Source organism: Bufo gargarizans, unplaced genomic scaffold (genome assembly GCF_014858855.1).
Source record: "Bufo gargarizans isolate SCDJY-AF-19 unplaced genomic scaffold, ASM1485885v1 original_scaffold_1162_pilon, whole genome shotgun sequence".
Taxonomy (NCBI): Eukaryota; Metazoa; Chordata; class Amphibia; order Anura; family Bufonidae; genus Bufo; species Bufo gargarizans.
In genome coordinates, this window is record NW_025334262.1 from 25,860 (window position 1) to 45,677 (window position 19,818).

Consider the following 19,818-nt stretch of genomic DNA (forward strand, 5'->3'; position numbering starts at 1 on the left):
CCCCGAATCCCCCCCCCCCTGGCCCCCGCCTTTGCAAGTGTTGTGCTGACACAAGCACAAACCCCAGAAGGTGAGTGCAGTTACTGATACAGTACTCTATCTAACACTATCTACCAAAAATGACTACCCTATGAGCGCCTTGTTTCCCGTTTATCTCGCCAAATTTGCTGTTCTTTGTATTCATAGATGTTTTGCGAAATGGGACCTTAGAAGTCTATCATGGCTCCTCTCTGATCCTGGACTATTTGACGTTACATCATATCTCCACATGTATATATATATATTATGCTGTCCAACATTATACTTTTTTGCGGGATTCTTTTGCGTATATAGGTTGTTATATTGATGTATGCACACCTGGGGACCCAGGGCTCCACTGTGCCCGCAGGTGTGCGTTGTGATGTGCTCACTGCGGGGATTTATGACTTTACATATAATATATGCTTTGGGGCATCATGGCTTTTATGTGTTATCCCTTTTTACAGCTATAGATTATATAAAACCAATGATATATGTGTTTCCCTCATTATTCTCTCGCACTCTGCACCTTCTTCACATCTGGGATTTCTGCCCATGATAGAACGGCCTTCAGCGATATACATTTGGTTACACTTTTTGGCTGCAGTACATCACTCATACAGTATTACTCACCACACATCATTGTTACTGCTCTTCATCTACATAGGTATTTATGACCCTTCTATATATTCACTCCTTATCTCCAAGTTTCACTGCTCACATCTTTCATCGTCTATTCTCTTTTCCATTGCGCCATGACGCTCTTCTTCCATGACACTATTCGTATATTGGAAGCTTATCGTCATGTTATTCCCTTATCTTTCTATCGTGTTTCTCGTTATGTGTGGTGCATCATATTGATTTGGTAATGCTGCTATCATGTTATTTCTTGGAGTCCCTGTAATTATGTTATTAGACCCTTATATGGAACCGCTGGTCGCCATATACAATCCATTGTGGGGTTTCACGATTACCCTTTTAGTGACACTGTCTATGTAATTTACGGTTTTATATTTATTTATTGACATGATACTCTTTACAGTTACACAAACGTCACCATTTTATATTAAATATGGATATGAGAGATAATGATGTATTTAATTGGGCATCTATGATATCGTTATATCTTTACACATTATAGTAATATACTGTAACGGTGTTGGATGACGGAGCCCTGACCGCCGCGCACTGTGCGCCAACGTCTGTTCAGCTGGTGAGAATCAATATGTGGACACGATTGGCTAAGGGGCTGTTAAATAGCTACTCCCACAGTGATGGCGTTACTCCCTGACGAAGGTACGCCGAAACGCGGCTCGGGGTAACGCCATCCCAGATATCCAGGTGGCATCTACTCTTGGTGAGTCCCTTCATTTATTTACATTCCATCTCTTGGTCTGGCTCACTGTTACATTGGTGGGACGCAGGTCCAGTTAGGTCACACCACCACCTGTCTCACGGGTTGTGCTTACGTGTGGATTCCCCTTCTGGTCACTACCCACATTATTTCAGTCATTCAGCCATACCTTACATTTGGACTCCTATGTAATTGCAGCAATGTTTAATGGATTTGTGATTTTCTATGTCGACACTGTAGAGCTGGGAAGGCGTCTGTGCTCCCTACTCCCCTTGTTGTGATGGCATTTTATTACTCACTGAGTTTTCAATAAAGAATAATATTTTTTCAGCATTGGAGTCTAAGAGGTTTCAGTTCTCCTTTTTTCTTGTACGTATAAGCTCGTCCAGTTACACCGGGACATTGGGTAGTCTTTTTTACATGAAGGCGCACCACTGTGTGTATATATTAGGCTATTGACACCCATGGGTGTGTTTTGTTTTTTTATAGGATATTTATTACAAGACTCCTGGTCTTGGTTTCCTATGGCATCTGCTTTCCATGTTCTGCTGAGGCGTTCCTATTGTAGTTGGGAACCGTAGACTTTTAGTGCAATTACTATGGAGGAGCTTCGCTCACCCTTCTTTCTTTGCTATAATGTATAATGCATAGTTAATATACACTTTGTTGGTCAGTGGACTGCTTTTTAGGTAGCACAGTGTAGATGGAGTTTACGCACAACTAAGTTTTCAAGGAGACTCTTGAATAACGGGCTCCTCAAGCATTGGTGGCGGTTGTGGCTTTCTACGTCAGCAGCCCACAGCCTCAGGGAGACGTATTGTGCAAGACGCGCCACGTACGCTTTGTCCTGGTTAGTGGCAGCGACTGTGAAGATGGGGGGAGGAAGGCATTAAATATAAAAGAGACTCTTTTCTTTGTTCTTCCAGGAAAACAGTCACTTTAGAAAAAGAAGATTGTGAAACCTTTGGATTTGAGATTCAGGTGAGTGGTGACGGCTAGTATGGCGTCTCATCACCAGGAGCCTCATCACCTTGCCTCGGAGGCTTTCTGGTCAGTTACAGTCAGACCTCTGTGATACTGTTAGAGCCAATGATCATGAAATCAGCCATATTCATTGAGATCTAGAGCGCCACCACAGGTGGAACTGAACATGGCACGTTGCCTATTCCCAGTACTGGGCAGCACAGGACACCCTCCAGGCCAAGAAATGTGACCCCCCCCCCCTTACTAAATCTCTAATAGGGTATAGGAAAATGGCTTTTCTAAACTGGACAACTCCCTAAACAACCCCCGACCCCCTTTTTTTATGTAACCATGCATGCTCAGCCTGGCGTGTATATTTATGGTCAGGTCACTCGTATGATGTGAATGTTACACATGATTCACAAAGGGGCGCCCCTCCGAATAAATGTGACACTCCTGAGCCTATCAGCAGGAATAGATTTATGCCGAAACGTGCACCGTTTTCTGGCTTTAGTATTAATAAATCTGTTTCAGAGTTCTAGCCCATGTCCCCGCCAGCAAGCCTCGCTGACTTTAGCTTCTGGAACACACCGTGTAAAAAGGGAAATTCACTCAAAGTTTGTTTGTTTTTGTTAGGTTTTTTTAAAGGCTTAGTTTATGCAAAAAAAAAAAAACGGACTTAAAGGGAACCTGTCCCCGGTATTTTGTGTATAGAGCTGAGGACATGGGCTGCTAGATGGCCGCTAGCACCTCCGCAGTCCCCAGTCCCCATAGCTCTGTGTGCTTTTATTGTGTAAAACAAAACATTTGAGCCATATGCAAATTACCCTGAGATGAGTCCTGTACGTGACTCATCTCAGGGACGTTTGCATATGTATCAAATATTTTTTTACACAATAAAAGCACACAGAGCTATGGGGACTGGGGACTGCGGATGTGCTAGCGGCCATCTAGCAGCCCATGTCCTCAGCTCTATACACACAATCCCGGGGACAGGTTCCCTTTAAAGTCATGAATGAAGGCCTTTGTGATTTACGCAAGTTAAAGGGATATTCCAGTTGTCACAAGTTACTCACCGTCCACAGGATGGAGAATAAATATTACACTGAATGGGAGCCCCCTTAACCCTTAGGGCCGAAGGTCGTTCAAGCACACTGCCGCTCCGTTTATCTCTATGGCAGTTCTGGAGACAGCCAAGTACAGCGCCCAGCTATTTCTAGAAAAGGGATCAGCACTCCAGCTGTTCAGAAACTACAACTCCCAGAATCCTCCTTTCACTTCTTTGGGAGTTACAAGAACAGCTGAGTGTGCATGCTGTGAGCTGTAGTTTCACAGCAGCTGGAGTGCCGAAGGTTGCCGATCCCTGTTCTATCACTAGAGATGAATGGAGTGGCCGTTTTGGGGGGCTCAGAGGGGTGTGGAGTCCTTTCGGGATCAGTGGGATTCCAGCAGTAGGACCTCAGCCAAAATGTAATAGTTCTGAGAATAGAGGGTAACTTGTAATCGGAATACCCCTTTAGCTCTTTTTATTTCGTGGACAAGAGATGCCGTCTCACGGGGGTGTTTGATGGAACATGGTGGACCACCTCTTTTTCCTAGAATATGCTTCAGTACATCTCGAATCCCTTATTAGTACTGGACAAGTATGAATTAATAAAATGTACCCTGTGATTATGGATCCAGCAAGGGGTTAATTATTAGCCGGGCTCCTGGATTATCATCCAGCGCAGCCGCCTGTCACGGTTCCTAGGACGTGTTCAGACCAGGTGTTTGCGCAGCGTCTGGCCATTTCCAGCAGAGGTTTATTCTTGTGTTCTCTCTCAATATCAAGCTAGACAGCTTTTCCCGAAACGTTTCCTTCCAATCTTTGGTGTCACATGGGCCTCGTAGCCTTCTAGCCAGGGATCCGTCCTCCTCTTTATCCTTGTCTCTGAATTACACATGTACCATTCTTCCCCTTCTCTAGACGTACAAACTACATCACAAGGACAAAAACGCTGTGGAAACGTTCATGTTTGTCTGTCGGGTGCACAAAGGAAGTCCTGCCGCGTGGTGTGGGATGAAAATTGGTAAGTGTGTTTCTTTTTTTTCTCGATAAGCCCCCAGGACAGGTTTTCCCATTTGCCTCGGTTCAAGGCATTTGTCTAGAATTTCCTCGGGTTCTCGCCATCATCCTCCTGCCGTTAGAAGTAATGCGAGTGGCTTTGCTTAGGAAACCAAAGACGTGACTTCCCGTCTGAGCTTCGCTTTCCAGTTAATGATCCTTAGAGTAATTATTATCACCGTGTAACACAGTTGCTTATGTCTATGTATTATAGTGGTTATGACTGACAGTATGGTCAGGTATGTATGCCTGAGAGGTAAATGGCAGACTACGAGAAATCCTATCACCTAGAAGAAAAATGTATCTAATCAGACCAGGTCCTGCATAGTCTGTACTATCATTATGTCTTGGTAAGAAGTTGTAGGGATGATTCAGGAAAGACAGGCCGTGTTGGCCACATCTCCCGGTCCGACTGCTGCGCCCCTAACCCGAACCGACTGCATCATAGCGATGTATAAAACAGTCCATTCCTATCTGATGGCGGGCCTGTTGTACTGTACTGGCATCATCCATGTGAGTACAGTACAGTAGAGCCACTATCAGATAGGAACTGACCTCTCATACGTCACTGGTGCCGGCAGTTCGGGTCAGGGAGCTACGGTGGGTCCGGGAGATGCAGCAACACACGACCTGAGTATTGTTTAGGCCTCATGCACACGGCCGGTGTTTTGGTCCGCATCCGAGTCATAGTCTTGGCGGCTCGGATGCTTACCCTCTCACTTCAATGGGGCCGTAAAAGATGCGGACAGCACTCCGTGTTCTGTCTGCGTCCGTTGCTCTGTTCCGTGGTCCGCCAAAAAATATAACCTGTCCTATTCTCCACTTTTTGCGGACAAGAATAGGCAGTTATATTAATGGCTGTCCGTTCCGTTCTGCAAATTGCGGAACACACACGGACACCCTTCGCGTTTTGCGGATCCGTGGTTTGCAGAAGGCGGTCGCGTGCATGAGGCCTAATTGCGTGCGGTCAGACTGAATGTTGCTCAGCAATGCACTTTGTCCATTTTCTGTCACAGAATTTATCTAATATTTTCCCACAAAACATGTGAGAGCGCGGGAATCATTTGTGGTAAAACATAGAAATAAATCCTGACTGATAATAAAATGCGCAACTTTCTCGTGCATGGCATTGGGGGACACAGCACCATGGGTATATGTCCAACTACCACTAGGAGGCACTAGACACAAAAAGTGTTGGCTCCTCCCAGGTGGGCTATACCCTCTCCACAGGCACGAGGCTATTCAGTTTTAGTCTAGTGTCCGTAGGAGGCAGACCTGTCCTGCTTTTTTGCAGGTTCTGCTGTTTATTTTTATTGTTTTTTTTTTTTCTCTCTTCCGCAGGTCGGTTTTTTTCCACCGTTATGCCTGCTGCAGGCTGGGGCTCCATCGTGTTCCACTTTAGTTGCCCCCCCTGCGGGCGCGTACTTCGGTACCATCGCCGGTCACCCAGTCCCCACGGACTGCATCCGCAGTGGCTTGCCGGCATTCCCACGGTTCCCGTGTTGAGTCTGCCGAAGGGGTGACCGTGCTGCGCCCGAAGACATCGGATGGTGAGTATACTCCCCTGTCCCTGTGTCCCTGCCCCAGGGTTAGGTTCCCTTCTGTGGCCAGGGGGATGGGATCCACCTTAGCTGGGGGTCCTGGGGAGCCTCTTCTTTCCTCCTAGCCAACCCCCCCACCCCCCTCCTGGGGGGGTTATATTCATGTTTTTCCTCCCTTCTTTTCCCCCTCGGTTGGTCTTTTCTCTCCTCCCTGGCCACAGTCTCTCCCTGGCTTCCCTGCTACTTTAGTCCCCGGCTTCTGCCGGGACTAGGCCTCATCTTCTATGGCCTGTCCCCGGCTCCCAGGTGCTCTGTTTGCCCTGATCTGCCTATCCCCAGGTGTCGCTTCTCCCCCCCTACCCTACTCACCTATTTTTATGGTCCGGTGGGCCCTCTGTCGGCCGCGGTTCGCCCCGCCCCCCTTGCTCCATTCCCGGCCGCCTCATAAATCGAGGCCCCGGCTTTTGGGCCTGCTAGGCCGCAACCTTCCCGGCCCCTCCCCCTTGCTTCCCGGGCTTTTCTGAGCCCCGCCCGGCCCTCGGGAGGAGCTATCTCCTCACCCTTTCCTGGGCTAACATGTTTTTTCTGTTGGAGGGGGTGGTTAACCCCTCGATTGCTTCATGTCCCCTGCAGCCCTACTAACCACCTCTTTTTTGGGGAACAGCTGCTGCTGCACCTCTTTGGGGGAACACTGCGTCCGGGTCAGGATAGACAGCCTCTGCTGGCTGCTTTTTGAGCATCTCTTCTCCCAACAGCTCCTCGGTCGCCACGTGTTTTCACGTGCGTCCGCTGTCTACAATGGCTGCCATGTGGTCATCCTGTCCCTGCTGGTGTGCAGTACCTCTTCCCAGATCCCATTGTTTTCCCTGAACAATCTTTTTGTGTAGGTTCCCCATGAATGGGTCCCTCCGTGTCAATGCCATGGGAACCTTGGCCGACTCTCCCTGGCAGTGTCGCTGGAACGCTACCAACCCAAATTGCGGCCACCTCTGCCCTCCCAGGGTCCTCCCTGCAGATGGGGCATGCTTAGTTAGGGGTACCTGCACCCGGGTTCGGCGAGGGGTAGCTCACAGTACACCCTCGGGTGGTCTCAACGGGGTCCCACCCCTCCTCGGCATCCTCGGATCCCCCCCAGGACAGGCCTGAGGCTGGTGACGAATCCTTCCTGTCACCCCATCCGTTGCCTCTGGGGACACCTCTGCACCGATTCCCTCGGAACAGAGCATCAGGCGGTCTTCCTCCATATAGAAGCCCTCTGGGAGGTCAAGACTACGTGCACGGAGGAACCTCTCCTACCTAAACAGGGTTGGTATCCCCTCTAGTGGATTTTCGGATGGTGCTCCCCTGACCGCACAGGTATTCAACCGCACAGGTAAGGCAGCCGTCCCCGTGTTTAGCATACTGAGTCACCTACCCGGTGTCTGATACGTACGCCTTCTCCTTAACAGGGGGGTTCCTGCACCACTGCCATAGGCTGTCCCTGACAAGCCTTCCTGATTCCCCTACACCAGGGGCTATCCTCTACACATTTGAGAGTGTTTCCGTGGGGTCCCCATCCTGTTGTTGGTGTTCACCACTCTACCTCATTACAGGGAGTTCCTGTTCTGGGCAAGCGGTTAGCTCGGCTATCGCCTCCTGTAGGTTGGTGAGTTCAGAGCAATTGTACAGCCGCCTTGCCCCTTTTCTTAGGTAGTGTACCTACAGAAGCCATTACTCCTGGCTGGCTCTATGGTGTTCCATACAGCACTATTTCTCCCTTCCGGGTGAGATATACAGGCCGCTTCAATTGCCGTTGCAATTGCACCTGTCTGTTCCCAGCCACTTTGCTCCTGTCATAGGTGGAGTACCTACACCATCTCCTGATGCTGTAGCCGATTCCCCTGGCTTGGCGCTATGGTGTTCCATGCGACACTATTTCTCCCTTCCTGGCGAGATATACAGGCTGCCTTTAATTGCCGCTGCAATTGCGCCTGTCTGTTCCCAGCCAATTTGCTTCCTTCACAGGTAGAGTACCTACGCCATCGCCGGTGCTGTAGCCGATACCTCTGGCGGGCTCTGTTGTGTTCCATGCGGCAACATTTCTCCCTACGGGCGGAATATAGAGGCCACTTTCAATTGCCGTAGAATTGCCCCTGTCCGGTTCAGTTACCTGTCTGTTCCCTGCCGCCTTGATCCCTTAACAGGTGGAGTACCTGAGCCATCTCCGGATGCGGTAGCCGTTCCTCCTGTCCGGCTTTATGGTGTTCCATGTGGCATTTTCTCTCCTTACAGGACGAGATATTGAGGCCTCCTCCTATTGCCGTGGCCATTGCACCTACCTCATCATAGTGTGCACCAAACGGCCATCTTACTCCCTTCATGGGTAGAGTCCCTGAACCGTCTCCGATGCTGCAGCCGTTCAACCTGTCTGGCTTCTAGGGTGTGCTATGCGGCCCTGTTTCTGTTGCCATTGCACCTACCTGATTGTGGTGTGCACCTATCTTGTTCTTTGTGGTACCGTGCGGCCCTACTGGGTTCCATTATTAACGCGGTTGCTGTTGCACCTCTCTGGGTCTAGGGTGCACCATGCGGCCACATTGCTTCGATCTTAAATGTAGTTCCTCTAACACAGCCATATTTCTACTTTACAGGTTGTGTACCTGTACCCTCCGTATGCTGTCTCATTCCCAGATGCTGTGGCTATGTTTCCACTCTCCTTAGTTGGCAACATGCAGCCACTTTACCCATATTTTAGGCGTGTGTTTGTAGTACCCCAAGCGCTGGGCCCTGTGGTGCGGTCTGTAGCTCAGACAGTTTCTGTATCACTGGGTGTTTTCTGCCCACGGGTTCTAATCTGTGCTGCGGATGTTGATTCCATCCATTCGGTTCTTCCATACATCTGCCACTCCTTTACTGTCGCGCTCATTGGTCTCCTTGTACCTCTCAAGGCACTGTCTGCACCAGGCCCCCTTCGTTCAGCGTGTGCATGGTTACCATGTCTGGCAGGTGTGGGCCAGCCCAACCCCCACCTTGTCGGTCTACTGCTACTTCTGGTAGCTCCAGTATATGACTGATCTGTCTGATCCGGCGGGTGGTCCTCATTCAACCACGCTCCCTACTCCGTGGCCAGGTGGTTGTTGGCCTTCGTGCTGTAGTTGCTCTTGCCTTCTCTTTACGGTACTACGGTATGCTGTGCTCCGCGTTACCCCATGTTATAGGGGAGTACTCGCGTTGTTTCCTAATTGCTGAGCGGCCCATTCCTGGTGAAGTACAAGGATCTCCACTGGATCTTCTACCTTGTTTGGACACGTAGCTGGTGGCATCGGCCGCGGCTGCGGTTTTCTGTCATCGCTGGATGTCCGCCACACGGAATCCTTCTGGGTCCACGGCTTTTATCATTGCTGGACGTCCTCCCTGATGGGTCAAGGACAGGACCTCTGAGCGCCACACACACCTGTCTGAATTTTCAGCTGATTGCTCTGGTATCGGACAGGGCCCCGTAGTTCCTTCTGGGTCCAGGTGTTTTCGGTATTCCCTTGTATTTTCTGCTTAGTTGTGGCGGAGGGGCAGTCCTCTTGGACCTTGCCGTCGTCTGCACCTGTCTGGTGCTTTCTCCCCCCTGGAAGTTTTCTGTATGCCGGTCGCAGCTGGTTTCTACATTTCTATGTAGGCTACCCCGGTTTTTTCATGGCGACTTCTGCATTCCTTATGCATATGGATGTCTGTCGTTTTGTGGTACATCCCGAGCTGCTGTACTTGCCCTCTCTGGGACAATGTTTAAGGTTTGCTGGTCAATATTCTTGGTACGGCTAGTTGTCCATGGCCAATGCCCCTTCCCCTATGGTGGTTTCTTTTCGCCTTTCCTGGATATTCTGGCTTGCGTTGTCTTCTGGTGGTTCAGCTCCTGGTTCCTTGTGAGCCCATACTGGGTACTCCTTTCTGGAGTCCCTGTCCCTGTTCATTTGAGGTCCTCTTGGGATTTGTGTCTCTTTTTCCATCCTCCCACGTCAAGTACCTGGTATTGAGTGGTTTAGTGCTGCGGTTTGCAGTTCCACCGTATGGTCTCCTTCGGGAGGGACCTCCTCCTGTTGTAGGACCTTTCCTCTTTAGGTTTTTTGGAGTGCTCTCCTTCTACTCCCATGTCTCTCAGTCCAGTGTGTCCTGCCGAGGTTGCCTGGCCTGTATCTGGCTTTCTTTTTTCCATGATACTTCACATGCCCAGAGTTTCCTCTGGTCTTACGCTTCACGGTGATATCTTGTTTTCGGAGGCCTGCGCCTCGTCTCCTGTTTTTGGGGACGCAGGAGCTATCGTTCTTTTCCTGGTTTTTTACCTACAACCCCCTCCTTCTCCAGGGTTGGCGGTTTCCTCTAGCAGCCTTGGGTTTTCACCTTTACATGGGGCGCTTAGCTTCTTTCCTGGCCTTGCGGTGAGGGGAGTCCCCTCCCTTCACATGTGAGCCTTGCTATGGCTCCCCCACTCGTTTGGTTTTCAGTGCTTCCCTGTTTCTTTTCTCCCCTGGCCTTTCAGGGGATGGCCACAGGTTTTTTTGGGTCTGGAACAATGTAGAGCGTTGGGTAGTTTCACCACGCGGTGCTGTCCTAATTTTTTCTCCAGCCCTTGGCTGCGCTCTGTTTCCTTTTGCCACCTTCTTGCATTTGGGATTTTCTTCCAGTCATTTGTCCTGGGGTGCTGGCAGTCTTCCCTGCTTCTTCTGAGGTTTCTTCCTTGTTATCGAACCTCTTGCCCATCTCGTGTTTTTTCCCGTTGGGTCACATGGTTCTCCTGCACCTGTATGCCCAACCGGTGGCGCGTCTCTTCTTTTCCCTCCCTCAGGGACTGCTTTGGGACGTCCCATGGTGCTGTGTCCCCCAATGCCATGCACGAGAAAATTGGATTTTTTGTACTCACCGTAAAATCCTTTTCTCGTAGTAGGCATTGGGGGACACAGATCCCTCCCTATGTTTTTTCTTCCGCTTCTCCGGGCTGGTCTCTTGATCTTTCCCGGTACGGGAGTTGTTGGTTCCTTGCTTTTCTTCTCTCTCCTACTGCTTTTGGTACAAACTGAATAGCCTCGTGCCTGTGGAGAGGGTATAGCCCACCTGGGAGGAGCCAACACTTTTTGTGTCTAGTGCCTCCTAGTGGTAGTTGGACATATACCCATGGTGCTGTGTCCCCCAATGCCTACTACGAGAAAAGGATTTTACGGTGAGTACAAAAAATCCAATTTTTACCTCCGAGGCGTTTTCTAAAGGAAGCCGTACATGGTGAGAGTCCATGCGGCTTTGCCACATCCATATGTCCTCTGTGAATGATAGTAGGTGAAGAGAGTCTGTCCGCACTGTTCAACATGCACTAGGTCAGGGCTGTGGGGAAAGCAGGACACACACAGCTGTTTTGTGGAGCGTTTATTATCAGGAGTAGTGTGAATATAAACTGTTACTCTGTTAGGCGCTGCTTCTGCGATTTGACGAGCTCTGTCTTGTGCATTAAGCTTGTTCACAGCCCTTCCCTTCTGCTCTAAGTGACAGCTGTAGCATCCAACCAGGAGGCCAGTACATCTGTCATGTAGGGCAGGACACTTCATAGCTCTGCTTCAGGACATTTACAGAAGCAGAAAAAAGTTCCTATTCACACTACTCCTGATATCTGTTTTTCCTGCTTTCTCCCAGCCCCCACCTAGTGCTCTCAGCCGTTTTGAATGGCCAGAACTGCTGAGTGAATCCCTTTTAAGAGGGCAATACATATTAGATGTGCATATGGGTCGGGGCCTCCCTTGGCTGCATATTACAGGAGATAGAAGGATTGGGCTGCTCCAGATATGTCTACTAGCGTCTTCCACTTCTGTCCCTATGTGAGGGGATGAGGAGAGTGGTGGCCGAACAAGTGTTTCATGTGAATGGCCGGCCTTACAGGTTGGAGTAAATGGGGGAGGGGTGTCCAGATTCCTCCCCAGTAGTAGACGGCATGTTACACATTAGGCTGAAATGTCTGTGGCAAAGTGGGGAGGAAACCAGGGTGGATTTCATTTAAATCATAGTTTTTTACATAAAGATTCATATTTGGACCATTTTTCTGTTGTACTTTAATAATAACAATTCTAATAGGATTTCTTCAGCTGAAGCGATAACATTACAGCGGGCTATTTGCTGACACATCCATGTCTGTTGCAGTGTTTGCAGTTTGCACCATGCCTGCCTCACCGATAGGTAAAGGAACTTCATTACAATATTGCCAAACTGGGTCTCTTACGGCTGCTGCCATTATAGCTTTTTTCCTCCAAGGAAAGAATGTGATAAACCTCAGGTGATACACAAAGAGCCAAAGACTTGTCTGTCTGTGGCTGTGCAGTAGGGTGCTCTTGTAGTGCTCCTTGTCTGCTTGCCTTTTCCTCCTCACACTTAGCTTCACTTTCTTCTTGTGCAGATTCCACTCCAAACAATCAGAAACATATTGTTTATATTCTATTCACTGAACTTTAACCTTGGCACTGAAGGGGTTGAGTCTGTATTTATAGGTTTGGAGAAGTCGGGATGAAGATCTTTTTCTCACCTCTTTTCATGTTTTAAATTCAGTTTTGAGAACTCCAGAAGTAACCGAGCGTCTGTGATACTGTCTTGTAGGCCGAGAAACTGCCCAGTGATCCTACAAAAACCTCTGTGAATGGATTCATGGAATTTACCAAAAATTACACATAAACAGCCTTATTCTGCATCATTCAAAAAGTCACCCTTATTTCCTACTGAAATAACCTTTGGATGGTAATATATTTTCCTCAAAAAGAATTTTATATCAAAAAATCTGATTTAAATCCCAAAAATCCGATTTAAATAAAAAGAAAAAAATCAGATTTTTTTGATTTTTTTAAAGAAATCATAGATTTTTATCCACCCTGGAGGAAACCTTGTCAGCTGAAGGAGCTTTCTAACCGACCTCTATCTATGGCCTCATGCACACGACCGTTCCGTTTTTTGCGGTCCGCAGATCTGCAGAACACGGATGGCGTCAATGTGCGTTCCCCAATTTGCAGAACGGCACGGACAGCCTTTAATAGAACTGCCTATTCTTGTCCGCAAAGCTCAGACAAGAATAGGACAGGTTATATTTTTTGTGCGGGGCCTTAGAACGGAGCAGCGGATGGCACACAGCATCTTTTACGGCCCCATTGAAGTGAACGGGTCCGCATCCAAGACGCCAAAACTGCGGCTTGTATGCGGACCGAAACAACGGCCGTGTGCATGAGGCCTTAGGGCTCTTTCACACTTGCGTTGTCCGGATCCGGCATAGAGTTCCGTCGTCGGGGCTCTATGCCAGAAGAATCCTGATCAGGATTATCCTAATGCATTCTGAATGGAGAGAAATCCGTTCAGGATCCATCAGGACGTCTTCAGTTCCGACCGGAACGTTTTTTGGCCGGAGAAAATACCGCAGTATGCTGCGCTTTTATCTCCGGCCAAAAATCCTGAACACTTGCCGCTTCGACGGATCCGGAATAATAGCCCATTGAAATGTGTTATTCCGGATCCGTCCTAACATCTTCAGTTGTTACGACGCAACGACGGATCCGGAATAATAGCCCATTGAAATGTGTTATTCCGGATCCGTCCTAACATCTTCAGTTGTTACGACGCAACGACGGATCCGGAATAATAGCCCATTGAAATGTGTTATTCCGGATCCGTCCTAACATCTTCAGTTGTTACGACGCAACGACGGATCCGGAATAATAGCCCATTGAAATGTGTTATTCCGGATCCATCCTAACATCTTCAGTTGTTACAACGCAACGACGGATCCGGAAGTTGCGTCTGCGCCAGGAAGTAGGAAGGTCTTGGCTGACGCGATAACTTCCACAGACAACCCGCGCGGGAGAAGACAGGGCGTGAAAGCAGCTCCTGGAGGTGAGTATTGTGTGTGTTTGTCCTACTCTACTATGTCCTAGACAGGCAGAAAATGGATGTTGGGGGTAGTAGTCCCCTGGAGAATGCTGCCCCCAGCACCCACCGTGCACTCACCCCAGCTGCAGGCCCAAGTGCTTTTGCTTTGGGACTGCAGCTGGGGTGACTGCATGGAGGATGTTGGGGGTAGTAGTCCCTTGGGGAATGCTGCCCCCAGCACCCACCGTGCAGTCACCCTAGCTTCAGTCCCAAGTGCTTTTGCTTGGGACTGCAGCTGGGGTGACTGCATGGAGGATGTTGGGGGTAGTAGTCCCCTGGGGAATGCTGCCCCCAGCACCCACCGTGCAGTCACCCCAGCTTCAGTCCCAAGTGCTTTTGCTTTGGGACTGCAGCTGGGGTGACTGCATGGAGGATGTTGGGGGTAGTAGTCCCTTGGGGAATGCTGCCCCCAGCACCCACCGTGCAGTCACCCCAGCTTCAGTCCCAAGTGCTTTTGCTTTGAGACTGCAGCTGGGGTGACTGCATGGAGGATGTTGGGGGTAGTAGTCCCCTGGTTAAGGTGGCACTGTTGTTTAATATTAATTTGATCATTTTCATTTTTTTGGTCTCATTGTTTTTAGGTTATATTTTTGGGAGAGAGACCTGATAGTGTCCAGTAAGTATCATTTTCGAGGGATTATTTTCAGTGATTCAAACTCAATTGTTTAATTATTTTTAATTGTTTCAGTAGGCTCTACAAGTGAGTCCGGGAACTCTCCGCCAAGCCAACCAGTTCGCTTGGATACGGTAGGTCATGTTTTAAAGCTTTATTTTATTATCCCATGTCCAAAATATTAATGTTTTTTTTCTTTCACAGCAATCGTCAACGGAGGAGAGGTGTTCCGGCCCTGCTCCGACAGCGGGAGAGGAGGAAGTCCGGGGTGGACACCATGAAGCGGTACGTTTTTTTGTGCTTTTACTTTTTTTTTTTTTTTTTTTTAGTATTAAGTTTGATATTCTTTTATTTTAGTCTAATCCTACTGTTGCCTCAAGAGGTCGTCAGCAACCACCCACAAGGCGCCGGGGAGCACGCGGCGGTCGGGAACGTGTGAGTATATCTCATTATTGACTCTTGTTATATCATATGTGTAAATTATTATATATTTTATTTTAATTATTAATTTATTTTCTCATTTATTTAGGGTTCAAGGGCCTCTGCCAGGACGGATGAGGAGGAATTATCCGGATTCTATATTGACAATGAACTGCTCATCCATCTGGTGGAGGAACGTGTCCCACTCTGGGACCATGCAGACCATCACCTGACCCGGAGTCTGTGGATGGAGATTTGTTGCAAAATACTTCCGGATTGGGACGACCTCAGTGAAGGCCAACAGGAAGATTGCAGTAAGTAGCCTTACATTTTTTAAATGCGGCCCTCCAGCTGTTGCAAAACTACAACTCCCAGCATGCCCTATCCAGGCATGTCAGGAGTAGTAGTTTTGCAACAGCTGTAGGGCTGCAGTTTGGTAATGCCTGTAATTTGAGAGTAATGTTTATTTTTATATTTTTCAGAGACGTCAGTCAAGGTGCGATGGCGCTCAATAAGGGACCGCTATAAGAAAGATTATAACGAGGAGGTCAATCGCCCGAGTGGGTCTGGCGGAACCCGCCGGCAGCCGTACCGCTATGAAGTCTGCGGGAGTGTGTGGCGCAGTTTTCTCAGCCGGGCCCGCTACAAACCTATTGGCCATCAGTTAATCAGCTGGTGGCGGACTTCACGCCCGACCAGGTGTTGGAGTTCAGACGTAGGGTGGAGGATGCGGTGTGGGATTTGAGACACCGCACAACTTCCGTCCCCCAACCACCGACCTATCCCACGTCCCATTCCTATCCCCCACCACAACATCCTCACCACTTCTAAACTCCTCACCACTTCCAACCTCCTCACCACTTCCAACCTCCTCACCACTTCCAACCTCCGCACCACTTCCAACCTCCGCAAACTCCAACCCGTCCACCTCAACCACCTCCCCATTCTCCAACCCCCGAGCCTTTTCACCACTGTTCTCTCTCTCTCCTCCTAACTATTTTCAACCATCAACTTTAACCACTCCTTCTTCGCTGGCTCGGGCAACTCCTTCACCCAATCCCCATCCCGGTTGCATACTCCCGCTGTCTCTCCTCCCACATCACACATTTCAGTGTCCACCAGAACATACGAAGGTGGAGAGGGATCAAGCCATGCACTGCCTTCTACCCCCCAACCTCCTCCTCCAAATCCTCAATACCGGGATTTGTGATTTTGTTGATTTAATTTTTATATTAATATTGTTTTATTTATATATATATTATTATTATTATTATTTTAAATCAGTAAAATTCTGTAAAACGTTTTTATGTGTCCTTGTGTTTATTTACTAAAATAAAAATATACCTGACATGCTCTCCCACCGCTTGGTGAGCGACACTGGAACTGTGTCGCTCTCCGGTCGGTGGGAGAGGGTGTGGTGGATAAAGGCCTGACATGCTCTCCCACCGCTTGGGGAGCGACACTGGAACTGTGTCGCTCTCCGGTCGGTGGGAGAGTGTGTGGTGGATAAAGGCCTGACATGCTCTCCCACCGCTTGGTGAGGGACACTGGAACTGTGTCACTCTCCGGTCGGTGGGAGAGTGTGTGGTGGATAAAGGCCTGACATGCTCTCCCACCGCTTGGTGAGGGACACTGGAACTGTGTCGCTCTCCGGTCGGTGGGAGAGGGTGTGGTGGATAAAGGCCTGACATGCTCTCCCACCGCTTGGGGAGCGACACTGCAACTGTGTCGCTCTCCGGTCGGTGGGAGAGGGTGTGGTGGATAAAGGCCTGACATGCTCTCCCACCGCTTGGTGAGTGACACTGCAACTGTGTCGCTCTACAGGCGGGGGGAGAGGGTGTGGTGGATAAAGGCCTGACATGCTCTCCCACCGCTTGGTGAGGGACACTGGAACTGTGTCGCTCTACAGGCGGGGGGAGAGGGTGTGGTGGATAAAGGCCTGACATGCTCTCCCACCGCTTGGGGAGCGACACTGGAACTGTGTCGCTCTACAGGCGGGGGGAGAGGGTGTGGTGGATAAAGGCCTGACATGCTCTCCCACCGCTTGGGGAGCGACACTGGAACTGTGTCACTCTCCGGTCGGTGGGAGAGGGTGTGGTGGATAAAGGCCTGACATGCTCTCCCACCGCTTGGTGAGTGACACTGCAACTGTGTCGCTGTCCGGTCGGTGGGAGAGGGTGTGGTGGATAAAGGCCTGACATGCTCTCCCACTGCTTGGTGAGGGACACTGGAACTGTGTCGCTGTCCGGTCGGTGGGAGAGGGTGTGGTGGATAAAGGCCTGACATGCTCTCCCACTGCTTGGTGAGGGACACTGGAACTGTGTCGCTCTCCGGTCGGTGGGAGAGGGTGTGGTGGATAAAGGCCTGACATGCTCTCCCACTGCTTGGTGAGCGACACTGGAACTGTGTCACTCTCCGGTCGGTGGGAGAGGGTGTGGTGGATAAAGGCCTGACATGCTCTCCCACTGCTTGGGGAGCGACACTGGAACTGTGTCACTCTCCGGTCGGTGGGAGAGGGTGTGGTGGATAAAGGCCTGACATGCTCTCCCACCGCTTGGTGAGCGACACTGGAACTGTGTCGCTCTCCGGTCGGTGGGAGTGGGTGTGTTGGATAAAGGCCTGACATGCTCTCCCACTGCTTGGTGAGCGACACTGGAACTGTGTCGCTCTCCGGTCGGTGGGAGAGGGTGTGTTGGATAAAGGCCTGACATGCTCTCCCACTGCTTGGTGAGCGACACTGGAACTGTGTCACTCTCTGGTCGGTGGGAGAGGGTGTGTTGGATAAAGGCCTGACATGCTCTCCCACTGCTTGGTGAGCGACACTGGAACTGTGGATAAAGGCCTGACATGCTCTCCCACTGCTTGGTGAGCGACACTGGAACTGTGTCGCTCTCCGGTCGGTGGGAGAGGGTGTGGTGGATAAAGGCCTGACATGCTCTCCCACTGCTTGGTGAGGGACACTGGAACTGTGTCGCTCTCCGGTCGGTGGGAGAGGGTGTGGTGGATAAAGGCCTGACATGCTCTCCCACCGCTTGGGGAGCGACACTGGAACTGTGTCGCTGTCCGGTCGGTGGGAGAGGGTGTGGTGGATGAACCCAATACCGACGAAGACGACGCTGACGTCTATCTCGCTCTTGTTTCCTCCATCTTGAAACCAAGATCAGGGCTTTGAAAGCAAACTCTTGTTCAGGCATCATCCTGGCGACAATCCTAAGCAGAATCTGAGCTAGTCATCTAGGTTCACTTTTTATAGACCAAAATATTTGCATATTTTATTAGTTGGACAACTATAAATTTAGTGATAAGAATTCATTTCTGATAATAATTATTTTACCGGATCCGCTCATCAGTACACAACAGATCCGCTGTTTCAAAAAACGGTAATGTTGCATTCAGGATTTCCGGATCAGTATCTTAGAAAAAAAGCCGGAAAGACGCATCCGGAAAGAAATAATGATGCGTTCTCACGCGTTTTTCTGGATCCGGCGTGTAATTCCGGCAAATGGAGTACACGACGGATCCGGCCAACGCAAGTGTGAAAGAGCCCCTAGGGGTATATTTGGTGATATGGTCAGGAACCCAGAAGATTTGAGATCTGTGCAGAAAGTACATAAATAGTATAAAGACAACAATACAAACTCTCCATGTATTCCTATGTATGGTGGACCTTAACGATCCTAGTGAATGACTGTATAATGTACATGAACCCTGACAGCATTGTTTACTAGTGTTTCCTTCCCTCAACTCTGGTTACTTTCTTAAATCCGGTTCATTTCTTGTATTTTAAGAAAATGTGCCGTCCATGTCCAGTGTTTGTTTGGCTAATGATTCTTTGACTTTGAACAACAGTGTGTTAATGTGAAACTCATGCTTGCTGGGATGTTTTCGTCCTAGTTTTTATTTTTTATTTTTACATTATACAGCATGTTCAGTGCAGGAAATGAGTGAAGCCGAGGACTTGTACAGGAGCCTCCGAGAGAGAGCATGAACTTCTTCTGTTCCTGCTCTAATCAGAGCTGCCAAATGTTTTAGAAATTCAAGGAAATCCTTGCATTTCAGGCCCCTTCCCTCCAGTCCATATGACCACAGTCTAGAGTTTAGGTTATAGTTGCCGTAATTCTCTAATATAACTGCAATGCGGTCTCCTAGTAGATATCGTCTCCTTTTTACCACTTGGACCTCGATCTATTCTACAGTACATTTCCCCTCACTTAAGTCAGTACCCCCTAGCTAGCGTCTATCCATAAACCTTGTTCTTGTGCGTTTTAAAACCTCATGCACCCAATGTATACATTTTTTGCAGTCCAAAAATCGGCAGTGTGCGTTCCATATTTTCCCAATATGTTAAAAATGCTTATTCTTGTCCACGAAATGGTCAAGAATAGGACATGTTTTATCCATTTTGCTGGACGATGGAACGGACTAATGGATAGGGACACCACATAGTGTGGCCCCATGGAAATGAATGGGTGCACCTCCGATCCGCAAAAAATGCAGATCGGCTGCGGACAAAAAATATGTCCATGTGCTTGAGGCCTTATAGCTAGCATACATTGCTGATCTACCCAGTGATTTTCTATTAGAGTATTAGAACATTGGACAGATGACAAGGTTGCATGTGCTAGCAAAATGTATGCTGCTTATTTAGTTCTGCGACTGACCTACGTGTACTTTGTGTGCCTCCATGGCTTCAGTGCTGAGAGCTGGCTGGTGGAGGCCAGAGAAGTATTTTTAGATAAAGAATTTTACAAAAAGAAGTATACCCTATCATTTCATGCAGCATTTAAAGCACTGACGGATAATTGCAAAGATCAAATTCTCTCTTGGTGGGAAGTGCAAAGCTTGGAGAATTATCTCAAACATAGCATTGTTCCGAGGGGACTCAGGATCG

The 19,818-nt window shown here is 49.1% G+C and overlaps 1 protein-coding gene across 1 annotated transcript in view; it reads left to right on the top strand.

The window, feature by feature from the left end:
- The window catches only part of LOC122923024 (general receptor for phosphoinositides 1-associated scaffold protein-like), a 65,109-nt gene that overhangs the window by 22,749 nt on the left and 22,542 nt on the right, over positions 1-19,818 (top strand). The window contains exons 3-4 of the mRNA XM_044273811.1: positions 2,299-2,353; positions 4,302-4,404. Of these exons, the coding sequence (XP_044129746.1) occupies positions 2,299-2,353; positions 4,302-4,404 (158 nt within the window). The remainder of the gene's footprint in view (positions 1-2,298; positions 2,354-4,301; positions 4,405-19,818) is intronic.